This window comes from Toxotes jaculatrix, chromosome 22 (genome assembly GCF_017976425.1).
Source record: "Toxotes jaculatrix isolate fToxJac2 chromosome 22, fToxJac2.pri, whole genome shotgun sequence".
In the NCBI taxonomy this organism is placed as follows: Eukaryota; Metazoa; Chordata; class Actinopteri; family Toxotidae; genus Toxotes; species Toxotes jaculatrix.
The window spans coordinates 10,175,566-10,194,910 of record NC_054415.1 but is presented as its reverse complement, the minus strand read 5'-3'; the positions used below and the strand labels follow the sequence as shown (position 1 = coordinate 10,194,910).

General features: G+C 41.5%; 1 protein-coding gene across 4 annotated transcripts in view; it reads right to left on the bottom strand.

Moving 5' to 3' along the window:
• dock4b (dedicator of cytokinesis 4b) overlaps positions 1-19,345 on the bottom strand; it is a 104,584-nt gene that overhangs the window by 37,751 nt on the left and 47,488 nt on the right. For all 4 annotated transcript variants that reach the window (XM_041030055.1, XM_041030056.1, XM_041030057.1 and 1 more), the window contains exons 9-22: positions 19,047-19,128; positions 18,806-18,866; positions 18,552-18,684; positions 17,359-17,447; positions 12,068-12,193; positions 9,988-10,112; positions 9,149-9,311; positions 7,040-7,146; positions 5,152-5,305; positions 3,781-3,878; positions 3,512-3,595; positions 2,407-2,507; positions 1,460-1,541; positions 261-431 (exon numbers count right to left, since the gene is read on the bottom strand). In XM_041030055.1, the coding sequence (XP_040885989.1) occupies positions 261-431; positions 1,460-1,541; positions 2,407-2,507; positions 3,512-3,595; positions 3,781-3,878; positions 5,152-5,305; positions 7,040-7,146; positions 9,149-9,311; positions 9,988-10,112; positions 12,068-12,193; positions 17,359-17,447; positions 18,552-18,684; positions 18,806-18,866; positions 19,047-19,128 (1,576 nt within the window). The remainder of the gene's footprint in view (positions 1-260; positions 432-1,459; positions 1,542-2,406; positions 2,508-3,511; positions 3,596-3,780; positions 3,879-5,151; positions 5,306-7,039; positions 7,147-9,148; positions 9,312-9,987; positions 10,113-12,067; positions 12,194-17,358; positions 17,448-18,551; positions 18,685-18,805; positions 18,867-19,046; positions 19,129-19,345) is intronic.

The window sequence follows — 19,345 nt, the reverse complement described above, 5'->3', positions numbered from 1 at the left end:
GAAAAGCTGCCACAGAAATTCCTGTTCCGACTCCAGACCCTCTGGCAGCATGAAATTCAATTACCAGCCAATTTCTCACCTATCACAACTGCATTAACTGGAGTCCTCCAGAAAGGAAACATAATGTGGTGCACATGTGCCAACAGGCACAGATTTACACACAGAGATCCACACTTGATGATCATGACGGCACAGAGGGATCGAGACATGTTCATGCATGTCAAAGACTTTTGAACACATGCACAGACACACACACATACCTGTGTTTGTGCGACAGGACTGGTGCCTTTGTTTTCCTGCGAGAGGAAGAAGCGGATGGACATGAAGAGCTCGTGGATGCAGACTCTGAACTCCTCCTCGTTCTGGCCTCCCGTGGCCAAAGAGAAGAGCCGTCGAGATTGGATAATGTATTTGAAGATGTACTCGCTGGCCTGGAGGACAGAGGGAAGGATCATTCATCATTTGTTGGGTAATGAAAAAGCCTTGCAAGTCAGATTTCCCTTAAAGAACAATGTAATATTAAATTTGCACCCTGATGTGTTTGATCCAAAGTTGGACTTTTAGCATTGCAAACTTGTGCAAACTTATGTTGAAATGAGAACATTTTGTCAATAACTATAATAATCAAATCATTGTTTGACTGCTTTCAGAATCTAATGCATTGTAAATAAAAGATATTTTTGTTTTGAATGAGTCAAGTGGTCTGAACATGTCATGTTGGGCTCTTGGAGCTTGTGATGGACATTTCACATTATTTTCCTACATTTTGTAGGCAACACATGTAGCTAATTATTGTCAGATTGATCTTATGAAAACACAATTAGTTTTGTAGCTCTAGTGTAGAGAGTATTTTTTATAATACATGGATAAAACACTTTTTAACCTGACAACGATCAAGATCATTCAATTCAAATATTGTTTTTTTTTTGTCTCTTGTGCCACAGTATAATCTATTGATCATGTGCACAAGGACGTCCTGCAAACACATCTGCGGTGTATCTTTTATTTATTATTTACTACATGACAAAGTAACATTTACTTCTGGTGCAGAATGTGTCTCGTGAATGAGAAATGGGGAAAACTGCACGGCGGGAGACGCAATGTGCTTCTCTGATGGTGTATCTGCATGAGTCATTAGAATAATGTGATATGGATTCCCAGCACCAGAGGCACTGCATTTCTGCTGATTAAAATTGCATGCGGCATAATAGACAGAGGAGGGGAGTAATGAATAGTGGCGCGACATGCTCATTGCTGATGGGGGGATAAATTAGCAGGGGTGGCTGAGAGAGGTAGCAAGTTTGTTTGTTTGTATTCCTGTATGCGTCTGTGTTGATGGTATAATGGGGTACGTGTGCGTCGTGTGATTGTGTGTCGGTAAAGAAAGCCACATGTGGGAGTGTACAATGTGAAAATGTCACTCCTCCTGCCTTTATGCGTGTGATACCAACAGCCTCACCTTGAGCACCTGCTGTATGTGATCCTGATGCTCTGCGTCAACAATGCGGTCCACGTACCACTTCAGTACTTTGATCAGGTCCCTAGAGAAGACACACAAACACACACGGTATCACCGTTCACCTCCAGCAACACAAAGCCCAAAGTCTCTCCCGCCGGATTTGGAAAATACAGATGAGGCAATGCAGCATTTTAAAATGAAACACCTCACATCAGATACTGTTTAAATCCAATTCTGCCACTCTTTTCCCAGTATTTAATAAATAAAGCTGATTTAAATATTATAGTTGGAAGTAATGATCTTTGGATGACTGTTAAATCCTATAAAAATCCTTTGCTGCTTTAGAACTAAATGACACCTTGTTAACCTATTAATAACTTAAGATAGTTACAATTAAGGTGTGACACTTCTAATGAAACAATATCACAGGTAAAAGAGTTTAAAGCAGATGGATGTGGCAGCAGCATCCTGAGTGTGTGTGGTGCAAGTACTGGGGAAAAAAAGAAAAATTAGACAGCACCAGCATGGTATCTTAGCAGGTACAGAGAGTGTGAAGAAGACAGCCGGTGAGAACAGCAAGTTGGGAATATCTGTGTGTGTGTGTGTGTGTGTGTGTGTGTGTGTGTGTGTGCATGCATTTGATAGACAGGAGGTGAAAGGAGGAGGTAGGAAAAGTAAGCACAATTTCATAATTCACTTTCCATCAGCCAGGGGGCACCATAACCATTTTATTCATGTTATATTCTGACTAAATCAAAGCCCAGAGCTGAGCGGAGCTGCCTCTCAGCACTGACGCAGGTTGGCCTGTGTGTGTCTGCCTGTGATGTGATACTTCATTACAATACAATATGTGGGGAACGGCTGCAATACTGTGTGCTCGAGGCGCTGCTGTAGCTTTAAATAGCCACATTTCCAGAAGTGAGGGCTGAAATGTCACCGTCATATACCTGTAGGACAAAGCTCCGGCAAAGTGGCTCTCGATGTAGGTGTCCATGACTGGTTTGAAGTGCTGGAATTTGCTGTCCTGGAGAAGGTTGATGATATGGACCTAGAAATAAAGAAAGAAGACATACTATAAAAAAGGATTCCTTAAAACAGAATATTAGTGTCTGGGTAACTCTCTTTTACCCCTTAAAATACAGAGTTCCCTTTTTCCCATTAAGGAGCTCATCCTGTTTCACACTGTGTGACACTATCACTCATTCATGACTCATTCCATCAGATGGATTTATCATCTAATATACATTTCATAAACATATTTGGTTGTGTTGTGTGAGTCTAAACAATGTTTAGCTGCAGAGATTTAACTAACCTGAGCCAGTGTTAAATCTGGATGAGGTTAAAGTAATAAAGGCAGACAGTCATTATTATTAATTATTATTATCATAATTATCAACTTGAAATTAAACTTAAAACTCTAAAAAATGTGGGAAATGTGTGGTGAGAAAATAAAATGTTATCAAATTACAGATGCACAACATTGTGCAATCAATCTTTTGAATATACAGATATCTAAAAATATATATCTGAAAGTATAACAATAGTAACAACAAAGTTAAAACCATTTGGAGAGTGGTTGCACATATTACTCCATGTTTCCCTTGTGTGTAGGTTGTTGTGAAATGCAATGAATTGGTCCCAACCACAGCAGATAAGTCCACTTGTTGGATTGATCTCAAAACCACAAAAAGGAAACCTGATGACTGCACCAGCTCGCTAGACCTTTTCATCATTGACAACGCCACGCTGAGAGGAGAAAGTGTGTTCATGTGTCAGTGGGAGACTGATGGAGAGAGTGAGACACACAGAGGCAGAGAAAGAGAGAGAGAGAGAGAGAGAGAGAGAGAGAGAGATCGATTCCTGGCCTCGGTCTATCAGCGCAGTGCAGCGTGACCGGGGCGAGATTGGTTCAGCGAGCTCTGAAGCGTTACATCACTAGATCTTTCACCAACAGTTCGTTTGTGTTTCTGTTTTCTGCGTTTGACTCAGCACTCGCGAGAAACTAGAAAAAGATCCATGGAGATGACCAGACCATCAGGACGACTGACTTACCAGTGAATCAAACACCTTCAGCCCATATCTCTGAGAGCTTTCATCCAGAATACCGAACAGAGTGTCCAGGGTGTCCTGTAGAAACTGGTAAAGGGAGCAGGACAAAAGAGAATTTGTAAAAACTGAATTAATTTGATGCTAATTCATCAAATTAACTTGACTTTTCAGTCCAAATTCACGTGGACTGAAAAAAAATCAGAAACAATCAATACAATGAAAGCCAGACTCGCAGGAGCAATTCAGGGCTGAGAATCTGATTGCAGGCCTACTTTGACAATCTCCGAGCCATCGATCTCCTTCAGCTTAGAGAGGCTGTCGTTGATCCTTTCGGGGTGGGCTCTCCACTTCAACAGGTCCAGCATATCACCTGGAGGAAGGCAAAGAGAGGGAGATACAGAGAGATGTAACGGTAAATGAAGGAGATACAAAAAAACGGAAGCGACAAGCAGAAGAGAAAGACACATCTCTCGTTTGTTTGTTTGTAAAGAAAAGCAGGATTATGAGAGCAATATGCACCTCAGATCACAAAGCATTACCACACCCTTCAATTATAGCCCAAAAACTCCACTGAATCCAAACAAATGATGACATTTTCAAGTGCAGCGGGATAAAGGAGATAAAAAGTCATTTTCCTGAGCCAGAGTCCCCAGACGTACGCATGAATAAAACATAAGCCCGGAGAAGAAAGTCTTTTAGCTGTCTCTTTGGATTCTGTTCAACCTGAAGCGTGTCTTTTTGCAACTTTCTGTGTGAATTTGTGTCTGTGTGTGCATGTGTTTGTGTGTGTGCATGGTATTTATTTATTTTTTCTTTCTCCCACTCTGTCAAATATAATTTTTTTTCCCCAACAAAAACTCAGCAATACTTTTATCATCAATTCAGCAACAAAAATCAAATGTATTCAGGAAATTAACAGTCTGTTGCAAGTAAATTGTGCCTGTAGCTTTTATGTTTATATATTCTACCAGCTACTTAATGAGGTAAAAATGAGTCACAGTTTGTTTTTGTTTTGTTTTGTTAAATTCTGAAAATACTGTTGACTGGTAAAACAGAATCTGGTGAATTGTGGAAAGCCCCACTGATTGAGTGGAGAAAAATGAATGTCTCCTCTGATGTTCACTATATTTCCATTTCAATTGTTCATTGCTGGCTAATAATAGTTTTTTTTCTCCACAATGAATGAGTGGCCAGCTAGTCCTGCTGAAATATAAGAGTACAAATCCCACTCTGCAGGCAGATCTCTGAAAACGCAAGGATTTGTTAGTTCATTACTGAGCTCTGCAAACTGGAAGCTATTTGCAACAGCCTGCATATTCACAGGTTTATTCACTCACTCAAATGGCATGGATGGAAATACCACTTCCACTTACCACTGTCTCTTCCTGTCTGTTTTCTCTTTAATCATGTGGCCTCTTATCAGTTTCTTGTGTTGTGTGGTGTTGCCTATCACTATCTTTTGCAGCAGTACGTCTATGCTCTACTTTCTGAACTGTACAGATGTACAGGACAGGGTTGGTGCAGCAATATACAAGCTTACTCCAAATGAAAAAAAGAGGCAGCAGTTTGAGAATAGCAGCCAAACACACCTCACACCTTCACCAGGCAAGAGGCCAAAATGTCAGTCCCTGAGCTTAGTTTACCATTCTGAGTGAGCTTGGTGGAGCAGAGGAAGCTGGTGATCCAGAAAGACTCCTTGGTGCCTTTCAGCGTCTGGTTGTTGGACGGGAGGTTGGCCTTAGAGAATGGCAGCTTCAGGTAGCGAGAACAGTCTGCCAAGCTGGTGTTCTCCTCACACTAGAAAGAATGAGAGAAAAGAAGAGAAGCACACATTTTAAAACGGGAAAGGTGTGGAAGAACGTGATGTTATCAAAATGGTAACGTCACTGTCTCCACACCAATTTGTCAACATCTCACTGGATCAAATGTTGTATATTTTATAACCACAAGCTTCGGGCTGTATGCCTGTTATGACTGAAACACGTTAAGCTCTCAGTCACAGAACACTGACAACAGGATTAGAACTTGTTAAAGTTTCTGAGACAAATATTGAGCCCACTGGGATGATAAAAGTTAATGATTATATTTTGTTCTTTTTGGGATTTAATGTGTAGTCTTAATGCACAGCTGAGGCCATTTGAGCTCCAAAGCTACCACATAGTTTGGACTGATTCTTCTGTGTCTATTTTGGGTCTGAGGAGAAACTAGGCCATGCCAGTTTCATTGAGCTTTTCAGCAACTTCCATCTGGCATTAGAATGGGCCTAAACCCCCACCACCCCCCCCACCACACTCTCAACGGTGGGAACACACCAGGCTACAAGAGTTGTCCTCTAAAACTGGGAGGCTCAGGTTAGGGGGGTTTGGTAAGACTAAATCTGGCAACACAAGAGAAAAGAGGACAACGAAAAGAGGAGTCCTTGTTTATAAAGACAGCTAAAACAAACTGCAGCTAACAGCAGAATAAATAATCAGACTTTTGGTCACTGTTCTGCCTCGCTGCCAATAAAATGTATGAATGTGCTCCATGCTTTTCTATCCTCCGCAAAGCCTCAGGTTTATGTACACACCCTTTGCCTGCAGCAGAGGAAAAGCATGCAGTCTGCAATTATTCTGAATTACACCCAAGATGGTCTTGCAGAAGCTTTTAACTAGGGGACGCTGGCCATTTTATTTGCCTTAAGTCCTTTGATGTGTCAAACCCAAAATGTGTGAAAAGATGACTGCGAGTCTCTTAAGGTCTTTAAAATGCAGAAAATGGGCATAAAGGTCATACTAAATACAGAGACATAGACTAGAACAGTAGGTCTGAGACCACATCCGTCAGCATTGCCTCAAAGGAAATGTGCAGGCATCCAGCTGAATACCAACTGTTTCCTACACAGGCACATAGCAAATAGACATACATTAACACTCACTTGGGGTTAAAGTCAACCTCACAGCTCGGCCGTGTTACGTAAGTGGACATTAGTCATTGGCCCGTCAGGCTGTAATGGAGTGATGTGAGCTGTTTGTCAGTTTGTGGCAGCAAAGAGTGCGACAACAGAGTGACAGCATTTTGCCCTTTAGAGCAAATGATTCACATAATCATACATGGTGTGTAATCCCATCCGAATTAGCACTGGCGACACCTGTGTGGCACAGAACGGTGAGTGGGTTCACTTCTGAGAAGATACAAGCTGCAGTTCATCAATTCACCAGATGATGGTGGAAATCTGTTCTCCCTGACTGGGGAAATCTTTTGTTCTCAAACTGCACTTTGGTCGTTGAGATCATGTCAAATGTGTAAAACAAGGGGTTAAGTGGACCGAAAAAGATAAAGGCATCCCATGTTATTGAGATCAAGATACTTTTTGGGACATCAGTGAAAATGTCCTACTGAGTCAATCTGGGATGGAATTACACATCTGGATGAGAATTTCTGCAGCGCGCTGTCAAAGTACTGTATGTGCTCGCCCTGAAAAAGACACAGTCAATTTGATTTCATGTCGCTCAGTCAAAGTCTTGGTGGTGAGGGTATGCAGGGCCTTACCTTGTGGATAATGAGCTCATGGGTGCCATCTGGCAGAGTCCTGCCATCCTCCTGCATCAGAGGAACAAAGGAGTAGCCAAACAGTTTCTTCTCTCCCTTGTCTTTAGCTGTCAAACAACAACACATGGGTGTGACATTGAGTCCAAAATACACAACCACAAGCTGCAAGAAAACCAAGCAAAAAAAAAAAAAATTTAATAAATAAAAGCTGCTGTTATGAAACCAACTCTGCTTTTCTCATCATGCAGTCTAAAATAAATACGTAGAAAAACTGGAACTAATGTTCCGTTATCTGCAAAAGTATATTCCTGTCTTAAACTCTAACTTGGCACCAAGGTGAAAAGTATTGTTGACCTCTGTACTTTGTACTCTGAGGTGTTTCTGCTAGCCCAAGTAAACATGGATATAAACAATGCCGGTTTCAAAATATTCAAAATATCAACCTTGTGAATGTTTGATGAAGCCTCAGCGATGCATAAAATGCACCCTGGCCCATTAAAGTGTTCAAAAAGAAAAGCAAAAACCAGCCAAAACAAAATTTGTAGATGTTGTTAAGTTACTCTTCGAGGGTCTGATTAACATGGGCTGCTGTGTTTTTTTAAGAAGCTTTCTGAAAGCTTTAGGCATAATTTGCATTATGAACACATGTAATCTGATTTATCTGCTGCTTTAGCAATAAAGTGCTAATGTGCACACAGCGGGAAGTGAGAAGCGTAGTGCTAGAAAGGTTTCTATTTCCCTTCATTGCAACACCACTGATTAATTTAGCCGGCATCTACCAGTCTTCTGTTTATGTGTGTCTGTTTGTGTTTCTGTTGCCTCTCCCAGGAGGGGCACAAGTTGTACTGTATTAAACTTAGAAATTGGTACTCAGGCTTTGCTGTGATTACGTTTTTACACCAGGAAAGTTATTGCTTACAAAACTGTACACTTTTGCTTTTTGTTGTGTCTGGTTCCCTTCGGACAGGTTTTCCTGATCTATAAGCCTTCATGGACTTGGGCACCAGGAGATTAGGAAAGATTAAGTGGTACCGTGTGAAACGCAGGCTTAGCTGAGCTTGGCAGAACAGGTAGAAAATGATGTATGTTATATTTTGAAACCACCAAATACACAATGCTATTATACAGGGCAATGTAATAGTTTGAGAGGTTGTTAGGAATTCAGGATTTTAAATTGTAAACGTGGAGAAACTTCATATTTTTAGCCTGTCTACAAAAAAATAAAAAAATCTGGACCAGCTCCTCTGACGGCACTTATAGTAAAGTTCACCTTCACATATTAACACACACTCAGCTATAATAAAACAAAGTATTGCCCTGCTGAAGCTGACAGGTCCTCATAGTTCCCTTTAGCATCCTTTAGGAACAACTCTAGACTCCCCACAAACAAATTACCAATTACCAGTGCTGCATAATAACTCCTGAAACAAGATAGCATTTAAAAGCATATTCATAAAAATGAGCTTTCTGCTACGCCTTAATGGAAAATGGGAGTGTCTGCAGATCTTATTCCTACAGGCAGGCTGTCCCCAAGTTTGTAATATGGTCTCCTCAGTTCGGTGTCACCACAGGCCTAAATTGGGCTCTTAATAGGCAGCCCTTGAGAAGCAATGCTAGCACTGCCAGCAGTAATAAGACTAGTACATCTACTGTACACCACTACACAGTCTCACAGCTTGGTTTAATAATATCAGCTTGTTATGAGAGAATATGGCCCAGAGAGAGGGTGGGAGAGAATGAGAACAATCTTTTGGTTATAATTAAAGCTTTGTCTCATTAGGAGGTGAGACGTTGGACAAACAGCCTCATTATAAAAATACTAAAACAAGTGCACACTTATACATTTGGCAGCAGCTTTGGGGCTTGAGGCTGGATGGTTGGCAGGTCAGAGCGGGTGAGAAAGTGAATGCTTATTGTGCTCTTCTCCCTCCATAACAACACCTCTTTACCTTCAACTCCCCCGGATAATCAACTGGAAAGAAAGCAGCACCTCAGGTGCTCACACTCTGGGCAGCTAATGCGTGAAACTGTGAGAAAGCCAGGGAAAATGTGTTCACTTAACCTTTCCTAGATAATTAAAGGTCACCCACAAACCGCAAACGGACTTACTGGAGCAGTGTCGGAACTCAAACCGGACATGCGACCCCCGAAACATGTCGACTGGGATGGGAAGCTTGATCTGCTCCGCCCAGCGGGGGCTGTTGTTGTGGTACAGCACCAAAGAGTGGTACTCATCCCCCCCTGGTTCACCTGAGCCAGCAGCCACATGACTCTGAGAGACAGAAAAAAGAAAGTTTACAGAGCTGGAGGACGCAAATGATTCAAAGAAAAAACAGGAAGTGAGGAGGGGTAATGAGAGGCCAGGCTCAAGGATGAAATAAAGAGCAAATTTGAAGGACACCATGACTTAATATATCATACATGTTTAAATATAAATGTATTAAACACTGTAAACGCGCCACAAATGCCATTAAATTGAGAATGACACGCTTTACGTGTGTGTGTGTGTGTGTGTGTGTGTGTGTGTGTGTGTGTGTGTGTGTGTGTGTGTGTGTGTGTAGGAGGGTTGCGTGCCACGCAGTGGCAGAGGCAGTGGCAGCAGGGTTATATTTGAGTCTATTTTCTGTCCAAGGTCGAGGCAGCACAGGAAACCACAGAGCCAGAATGTCACAGTGCTTCACCAGAAATGGGCAACACGCTGGAAAGACACTTAGCTCTCATCTGGGTCAGCAATATTTAAATGAAGAGCTTTGCTTCAAAATAAGACACCCACTATTAAGAAAGAACAGAGTTAACTAAAGACTTAAATAAGGTATTTACTATCCTTAAACACAGTGTTCAGCCCTTAAAAAATATCTATTTTCCCAATGACAGTTATGGTTCTTGTAAAATGGAGACAACAACTGGGTACACATAGTTGCTAAATGGAAAAAAAAAAGTATTTTTACCTTGAGGATCTGTCCATCGATATCCAGGACATAGACCGTGATCTCTACGTTCCTGGCAACGCTCTTCCCACCCTTCTCAAACTCTCCTTTCTCCAGTGTGATGTAAAGGTCATTCCTCATCTCTCCTGCAGGAACAGGAAGGTAAAAGAGGCAACAAGGCATCGATTATGCACACGAGCAAGGATCGTTAGTCACCTCTCAGCAGCTTGACAGCAATTTTTATTGTAATGCTTCACGACAGGGGTGGATAGCGTTTACATTAGTGGCATTTAAAGATGTATCTTCTGCTGACTAAGAATCTAAGCCTGAGCTATGACCTTTGACAGTAAGAGAATACAAGATTTAAGTGATCAGGGTCAGTGGAGTTCCCCTTTAACACACAGTGATAGCTTTATTCACTATTTTTGATAACACTTTAGCTGCTATTACAGGTTGCCCTCATTCCTACATGCAGATGTACAGGAAGTGTGTATCTGGCCCATATACAGTATTCACTGTACACAATGAAAACAATGTGTTATGTTGTGTTCATGCTGTAGCTGCAAAGTGTCACATCCAGTCTTTTAAGTAGTCAGAATAACTATCCACAGTCAAGAATAAAGTACACACCCTTCCTGTACACATGAGTTAATAAAAACCTGGTAAAGACAAGTGTGTAAACAATGAAATCAGTGTCTGGGATTCATAAGTAACACAGCCTTTTGTCAAGGCTGAGGGTGGGGAAATAATCCCCAGAAGTAGTATTCTACATTTTTTTGTTATAATTCCAGCTGAATGTACAATGTTTGGCCCAGGCACATGTTTATTTCCTTCTGTAGGGGAAATCAAAATAGTGTAAAGTGAGCTGGGTGAGAAAGAGGACAGGCCTGTTTCCTCTGCAGCCAAGATGTGGTCACACACATCGCAATCAGGTTCCCTATGTAACCTCTGTGTATGTGTGTGTGTGTGTATGTGTGTGTGCAGCCATCATATCTCTATCTCCAGGGTCAGCACTGATCCGCTGCTCTTAACAACAGTAACCATGGCAACATTAGGCATTCTATGTGCGCCCATACTGTACACTTGCAGCACGCACATACAAAGACTGCAGGATGGTGGACACACAAGGGAGCAGTTTTGTAATGCACAACGGGGAAAAAGGGAAGTGGAAGAGGCAGGGGTAGAGCAGCTGGACAGAGAAAAGAGTGTGTTTGCATATGACAAAGAAAATTAGGAGAAAGATACAGTGAAATACAAATCCAGAAAAGAGAGGCAGAGACAGCTTCCGTAGCTCAAGGGCAGACTTACACAGAAAGGGTGAGAGCACTCAGTGTTAAGGGTTTGTAGTCAGAGAAAGACAAAGAAAGAGACAGTGAACATAAATCTATGTTAGTGAGGCGCTGGGGGACCCACAGTCTGTGGTTTCTCTTTATCTGTGTGACCAGACAGCACACCTCACTTATTTAAAAGAACAACTCTTCTGTGGACCAAAAAAAAAAAAAAAGTCCCCCTGACGTCCAGCTCCCATAAATGAATGAACAGACAAAGAGTCAGAATGCACACACTCTTCCTCTTTCCTATCCTTTTTCCACTGTATATGTAAATATAAACATGTACATTTTCAGCCCCCTTATTCCTTCTTACATTCAAGAGGCTGTACATTTGTTACCAAGGCAACGAGACCCCATCCAGCTAAGCCTGAGGGTCTCTGCAGGGGTCTGTGTCATTTAGAGAAGCAGCTATCTGAGTGATGCCTATCTACCTGAAAACAGGCTGAACATTTCATCTCTCTGAGGGCACCCTTAGGTGGAATTCAAACATCACTGCTACTCTGCTACAGTAGACCTTACGAGACACGTCAATGTATACGGTGCAAACACCAGAAAAGTTTATAGCATCAAAAGATGACAGCTAAAATATTACAAAAGTAAACAAATAGAGTCTCAGTTATAGAGTAAATAACTGATCTGACAAGACGTTGTCTATGTTTAGCAATAAGAGAGACAGACATAGACACAGATAGACAAAGTCATAAGCGCAGCTGAAGTTCTTGTACGCACTGGAGGAAGCTGATAGAGGTGTGGCGTTTGTGGTGTCCTACCTGGCATGATGACATCAGAGAAGCCCAGTTTCCTGGTGATGGACACACCGCGGGTGAAGAGGACCATGTACTCCCGTCTCAGCTGCTCTATGTCCCCGTGGAGGAGCTGGAGAGCCACTGCTAGGCCTAAAATGAAATAACAGCAGAATTAAAAAAAAACCTTTAATATCCTATTCTTACATTACATCCTTTATCCCATACTAAAGTCACTCAATAAAAAGCTCAAAATATATCATAGCCCTTTTCCCCAACACCATAAACAATCCTGTATTGGTGAGCTCAAAAAAAATATATCGACTGGGGCATAATTCAAGCTTTATTATATCTCGTTGCAGTCGCGAGCCAGACAACTACATCTATTATATCTGCCAACAGCAACAATTACGTTGCTGTTGTATGGAAAGCAAGCAGACACCCCCGCACACATAAACAAAAAAATGCAAACACCCCGTGAGTCATCCCCAGCCCTTTTTTATTAAGAGGAAATCCTACACGAAGGCTGTCGTCTCAAATCAATATCCTTATGCAATAACCGTCCAAATGTCAGCGCTGCTAAATTAAAGCACTGGCTTGTATTTAGAGCTCAAAATGCATTTCCCTGATGTGTGTGTGTGTGTGTGTGTGTGTGTGTGTGTGTGTGTGTGTGTGTGTGTGTGTGTGTGTGTGTGTGTGTGCCCGTCCCTGCTCATGACAAGTAAAGGCAGATTGATAAAGAGCTAAAGAGCAAGGAAATGTGCGAGAAACAATACGATGATGATGATTATTGCTGTGGATGTTTTTAGGAAAGTTGGGAGGCGGCGGTGAAACGGTTCATTAGCCGCGAGAAGTTTCAGTCACTGAAAGTCAACACAGAGATGTGGCTTGCTTGCAGACCTGTTAGCGATATGCCAAACTAACACTGCTCTACATAGGCAGAGAGCAGTAAGAAGTTGTGAAGTTGAGGGAAAAAAAGGGGTTTAAAGTTTGCAGGCTGGCTGCCAGACTGTGTATCAGATAGAAAGACTGTAATGTCTTAGTTCTGTTATGGATGGTTTTAGCTTTTGCTTCATTAAGTTATGTGGAATAACAAATTCAATTACAGAAAATGTCAGCTTGGCTCTGGGCTCCATTTTTAGTTACAGCAAATTTTAGACACTCTTTTCGTCAATTTATTTCTGCGGCATCGTAATTTTATCTGTTAAAACAAATGTCAAAAAGCTTATTTTTGACTGCATATGTAGTCAATGCGTTTCAGCCTTGTAGGGCAGCTTGTGCTTCTGCGCCACAGGGATAACACAAGACAGACTCAACAGAAAACATACACACAGAGGGCATGAGAGGTGACTCAGACGCTGCAGACCAATCCTCTGCTCTAAATAATTTAAAAATGACACACAGTCCATCAACAGTTGTTCAAAGAAGCACAAAGGTCTGGTGGGAATTGAAAGGAGAGTCCCAGGGGAGATGTTTTTTTTTCCCTTACCCTGGCCTAATCTGCCGGCCACTTAATGTGGATCAAGCCTTTGGCATTTATACACACATACACTAACACACACACACACACATACACACACACACACAGGCTGGCTCTAAAAGCTACTGCAGGGCTACAATTAGGCAAACCGGCTTCATTACTATTCTGCCTGGAAGATGGAGCTGATGCTGACAAAAACACTCTCAACCTCTGCTGCTCTCAGCCCACCCGGCCTGCCTCTTCACCAACTCCGAGAAAAATAAAAATTAAATAAATAAAAAAAAGGATACAGAGGAAAAATAAAAACTCAAAAACAAAACAGTCGAGTTGTCGCAGCCTCTTCTGTCGCTGCCTACGCTTGCATGTGGAGGTGGGAAGCTGATTTATCTACCTGACCTGACTCATACTGAGCCAGATTCTTATGAAATTCATTTTATGGATTACTGGGCTACATGTAAACAAAATCACCATCTCCTCTCATCAACTTGTTCTCTCGTCTTTCAAATTCGATTATCCAGAAAGCACCCCCTCCCCTCAATGACCCTGGAATACACAAGTAAAGAAAAATGAGACAGTCATTAGGCTACATATGAACAAAACAACTGTCTCTCCACATAGGCTCCCTCTCTGACTCTTTATTACCCAAACAACCCAGTGTTCTTTATATTTTAAGGGTAGCGCATTCATCTCTCCCCTGCTAATTGGCTGCTAATAAGAGACTTCTGGCACACTGCCAGGTCTGTTTAAAAGGAGAACCACACAGCGAGACTACGAGAGACACACACACACACACAGGGATGCACACACCCCTGCAAAGACGAAGCACACTAATGGCTAATGGCATAGTGCACACTTATATAAACATGTACATATATATGCACATTACGTTATCTCACTCCGCTGCACACTTGTTTTAATTGCCCTCCTGACATTAAGTGTAATAAATTGTGGTGCTTAAATTATGCATGATGTTCCATAACTCCTGCCTGGACACACTGAGGAGGAGACATTGACCTGTTTGCTAAAGATGAAACAGCAGTTTGAGCATTTTTTTTTTTTTTGGTGTTGAGGCTAGACAAGCGTTATCTATCCTTTAATGCTGCTCTGCGACAGAATAATTGCCCTTTGGGAGGAACTGACTTTTCAGACGAACATGTACCCGGTAAAAATGTGCAGTAAGTGATGTTGTAGCTGTGTTGAATGCAGAGCAGGCAGGGAACCAATAAGCAGGCAGGGAAAAAACCTGAGAGTTTGCATTGGTGTCGTTTGCTGGAGTATTTCGGTTGACTTCAACTTTGTTGCTCAATGTGCATCTTCATAAATGTGGCAATGGAATAATGAAAGGCTGTTACAATTTGTCACTACTGTGACCGGTGCTATGCGAGTAAGAGCAGGTGTGTGTGCGTGTGTCACATATAATTTGAGAGACAGAAGAAGCTGAAGAGATCCTATAAGAGCACAAATCTTGAAAAGTGAAACTGTCAAAGCTAATAAAATTATAATTAATACATTTGGCCCAGACAGATGAATGGTGCTCATAATACATAAATGAAACCCAGTATTCAGCGCTCATTATCTTAAGAATTGAAATTATTGCCTCTGCTCTGTGATTAAAGCATTTTTCTTTCATTTCATAAGATCAATGTCAAATACAGTTAAGTGGTGGAAATGTAATTTTGGAAAGAAGTTGCTTGAATTATGCATGCCAGCGTATTGTGACAAAAGACCCGTAGCTCTCCTCTAATGCACTTTGAAAGAGAAAGCACTGAAGCAAATCAGGCGTTGGGCCGGATCAATGTCTTCAGCTGACAGCTACTCGATAGCTAACATCCAAGTGTTTGTGATAAACTGCACACCGCAGCCAAAGACGGGAGTAAACTCTTTACAATAATTCACTTACAAGTGTTTATAACGTGTGTGCCTGTGTGTATGTGTGTTTGTGTTTGCACTCTGTGAGTGTGCAAAATGCTGTCAAATAAAAGTCTGAAGCAAACATGTACATGATGGATACATTTAGAGAAAATACTGTGAACTAAGGCAAAATACTGTCCTCTGACAGTGATGCTGTATGGTTAACTGTTTCTGATCTTAACGTCATCCAGCAGGCAGTAAACAGTTTACTGCAGACACACACATCTGCAGCGTCAAAGTCTTGGAAGTTCAACAGCAACAACGCACGACATTATCTGTGTGTTATCTGTTATTAAATCTGATAACACGTGTGTACTCATGTGTTCTGTTTGATAATAAGGCCAGTCAACAGTAGAAGAAGCAGCGGATAAAGCTGATATACAGGAGGAACTTGATTAAGATTTTGTTGTTCAGTGTGAGATAAGAAAACAGAGAAGTAGTTGCTTAATATTTCTTTTTTACTGTCCCTCCTCTGCTTTATGTTTTATGAGAAATTAATTTAGGTTTTAGTTGCACTTATCAGCTCAGAGTTGCAAAGCTCTTTACATCTCCATCCATTCGACAGTAGCTCTGCCAGTTAAGATTTTAGCAAGATGCTGCAGTTTTTATTTAGTTTTTTTAACGAACCGACGTGTGTGTAAAAGACGCTGCTCGGGTATCGCAGACCGTGCTAAATGGCTTTGTGTCATTCAGTTTAATTACTGCATCCCTTCACGCTTATGCAAGATTATTCATGATAATTTAACATACTGGAGTACGACTTCTCCCCAAGTAATTATTGGTCTTCTGAGGGAAGACGGAAAGAGGAGCTGACTCAGTAGATCAGTCTCACAGATTCTTGATGTTCCTATAATCTTTGCTCACATCTCTCCGGTTTCCACGCCGATAATCCTCAAATAATTATCAAACTCTTCTATGGGGAAAGGCTGTGGTGTTCCTCTAAGAATACATGAGGGAGATGTAAGAGGACAAAATGAATATTTTCACAAAGAAAAGAAAAGCCTGCAGCACGTTTGCAGCAGCATTTCACAAACACATTTATCTAGATCAGCTTTGAGGCAAACTTCTGATGAACTGCTGCTGATTGCTTACTGTTGGTTGCACTTTTGCCCTTTGATGCAAACAGCTGCAAACTAGCCAACACTGCTTAATTCATGATTACAGTGTGTCTTCACACTCTGTGCCCCATTCAAGCTGCCTGCACTACAGATTAGACCTTGAAGACATAATCAGAAATTCATCTGTGGCTATAATTTTGTGTTCACAAGAATGTTGGCAATACGATACAGCTGCATCTGCATGCTTCTTTAAAACACAGTATAATCAACAGGGATGATGTACAGACCTCACTGCGGAACAAACCTCTTCATATGTCATATGACATTTCTTTGACGTTCGAAGAACTGAATGTTCTTATTCTCCACCAACCTGTTGCTATGGGAAACTGCTGATGCTGTTGTTCCGTATGGTGCGAATGCGGCTATTTATAAAAATCATCTGAATGCATTTGCAACAGCAGGCTTCCTGCAGACACAACCATGTGAAGACTGATCCTCTCCCCCAAAGAGGAAGTTCACGCCCACATAAACGCTACTCAGACTGACCAGAAACTTACAACAGCAGGGTGAGAGACCGAGGATGAGAGTGAGCTGCAAAGTTTGCCATCACAGCACAATGTGGAAAAAGGTTTTGTGGAAGAAATGAGCCAGATTTTCACAAGAGTGTTGACTTAACAGCTTTGAGAGTTGCTGCCTGATTTAAAAAACATGAAACATAACAAAAAGTGCATCCGCTTAAAACCAAATCATTCAGCACTGAGGGGGCCAAGTTGTTGTAATACTAAATCCCCTTGTTGTCTTAAGTTTCAAACCAAGTACAAAGTGTAAACGTGAGGAAGCAAAATGAATAAAGCAGATGTGGTTCTTACCGGTGTTGGAGCCAGACAGGTTGTATCTGGAATTGGCCTTTTTGATAATGTTCTCGTGAATCTGGTACCACTCACTCTCAGTGTTACACCTGAGACGAAAAGATGAGAGAAAGTAACAGAAAGTAAATCAACTTCATATGTTTCCTACATAAAGGGTCACTACAACAATTAGTGAATGTCTTGTGCGTCTCACAGGAGACAGATTTCTAAAAGAACGGTCCAAATGGATGCAGCAGAGCAAAGATATTTTGACTTTCAGACCATTTATATGGGTCAACCTGGAAAAACACTGGATCCTGCATTTCCCATTATGCAACAAGAAGCATCCACATCCCCAGTTTGCAACACAGGCTTTCTGCTTTAAATTTGTGGTGCCCAAGCCCAAGCTGAGACAACGGCATATTTTCTCAGAGGACATAATACAACGGTTTTCACAGGCTGGATAGTGTTCTGCATGTTGCACACCAACCAAGAGGTTGCTTGCAATGTATGAAAATGTGGTTAACATGTACGGTTTGCTGTTGTTGGTTTGACTGTGGCTAAAAATAAAACCTATTATTTAAAGTTTGTAGGGCAGCTCAGGTGAAAACAAATTCTCATTTGCGATGACGTCGTCTCTGACCTCAATTCTGAAAACATTCAGCTGAGAATTTTAATGCTAAATCTGAAACCTCTCACTGGTGTGACTGCAGGTATTGAGAAAGCGGATGTATTTTCTTCTGAGCTTAGTGTGTTTGGCCAGTCAGTCTGATCCAGATATAATTTAGGTCAAACTACTGTGTCGACTGTAGCCTTTTCTGTCCCTCGTGGCATCGTGTAGACTAGGTTGGACCACAGAATACTTCCACCTCCGCTGGTAATGAAAAAATGAAAAAAGCCTCTGAAGTACAACTGGAAAATGTTCTACCTTTATTTGTTTGTAAAATCTTTTTATTCATGCTGCCTTTATTTAGTTTAGACTTTAGACTAACAGCTAATAATGTGACTTGAATTGGTTTGTAGCTTCATAAAAAGGAATTCTAGCCCTAGGTTTTTGCAAGACATTTAGAGATGCTCGTAAGTGGATTGTTTTACCCCTTTTTTCATTTTCTGCAAGGAAATAAAATGTTGGACTGCTCCTTTAAGTAAAATCAAGGGTCGATATTTGGAAGAAAGGACTCAGCAGTGAAATGTTGTTGTTTGCAGTGACTTACGCATAGACCTTGAGCAGGTGGTCATCCTTAGAGTCAGCAGTGAGGAGATCAGCGATGCTGACGACAGCACAGCCAAACGGCCGCCTGTACTGTACACTACACAGGTTCTTCTTCTCCCCAGCTCCCATCCTCCCTACACACACACACACACACAGACAGATCCACAGTCAGAACAGTCCTGTTATGAAAGCCCAAGAGATTTTAAAAAACACATCGTGCTCAGTTAAATAAAGACGAGGCAGAGTAACTCCTACCTATTCTTATGATGTGTACAACGATGTAGACATCTTTTCGCAAATCACTGCTTCCCAAATCCTGACAACAAGACAGGAAAATATACTTAAGCATCAGATTTAATCAGTGTAAACAAGCTACAGATCACTGGCTTTGCTTTTTATTTTTCAGCCTAATGGAACATGAGTTAGGTCAGCTTTACATAAGTATAAATTGCTCTCAATCAATCTTTGTAAACAAAAAGTCGTGTTCACTACTCACCACAAACAGCGTGCATTGTCTTTCTGTCTTCTCTGGCGACTTGGGCAACCCGCCCTTATTCAGCCTGACAAAGAACCTTTCACTGTACAAGAGGAGAGAGAGAGAGAAAGAGAGAGAGAGAGAGAGGGAACACACATTGAGATGAATGGGGTCAGGAGTGATGGGCTGGGTGTCGTCTTAAACAACTGCATCCAAGCCACCGCTAACAGGAACAGAATAAAGATTAGAAGCAATGTCAGAAATGTCAAGCGCTGAACGGTGGGCACTGGAGAAATGGCTTCAAAGCTCAAACTTCAAAC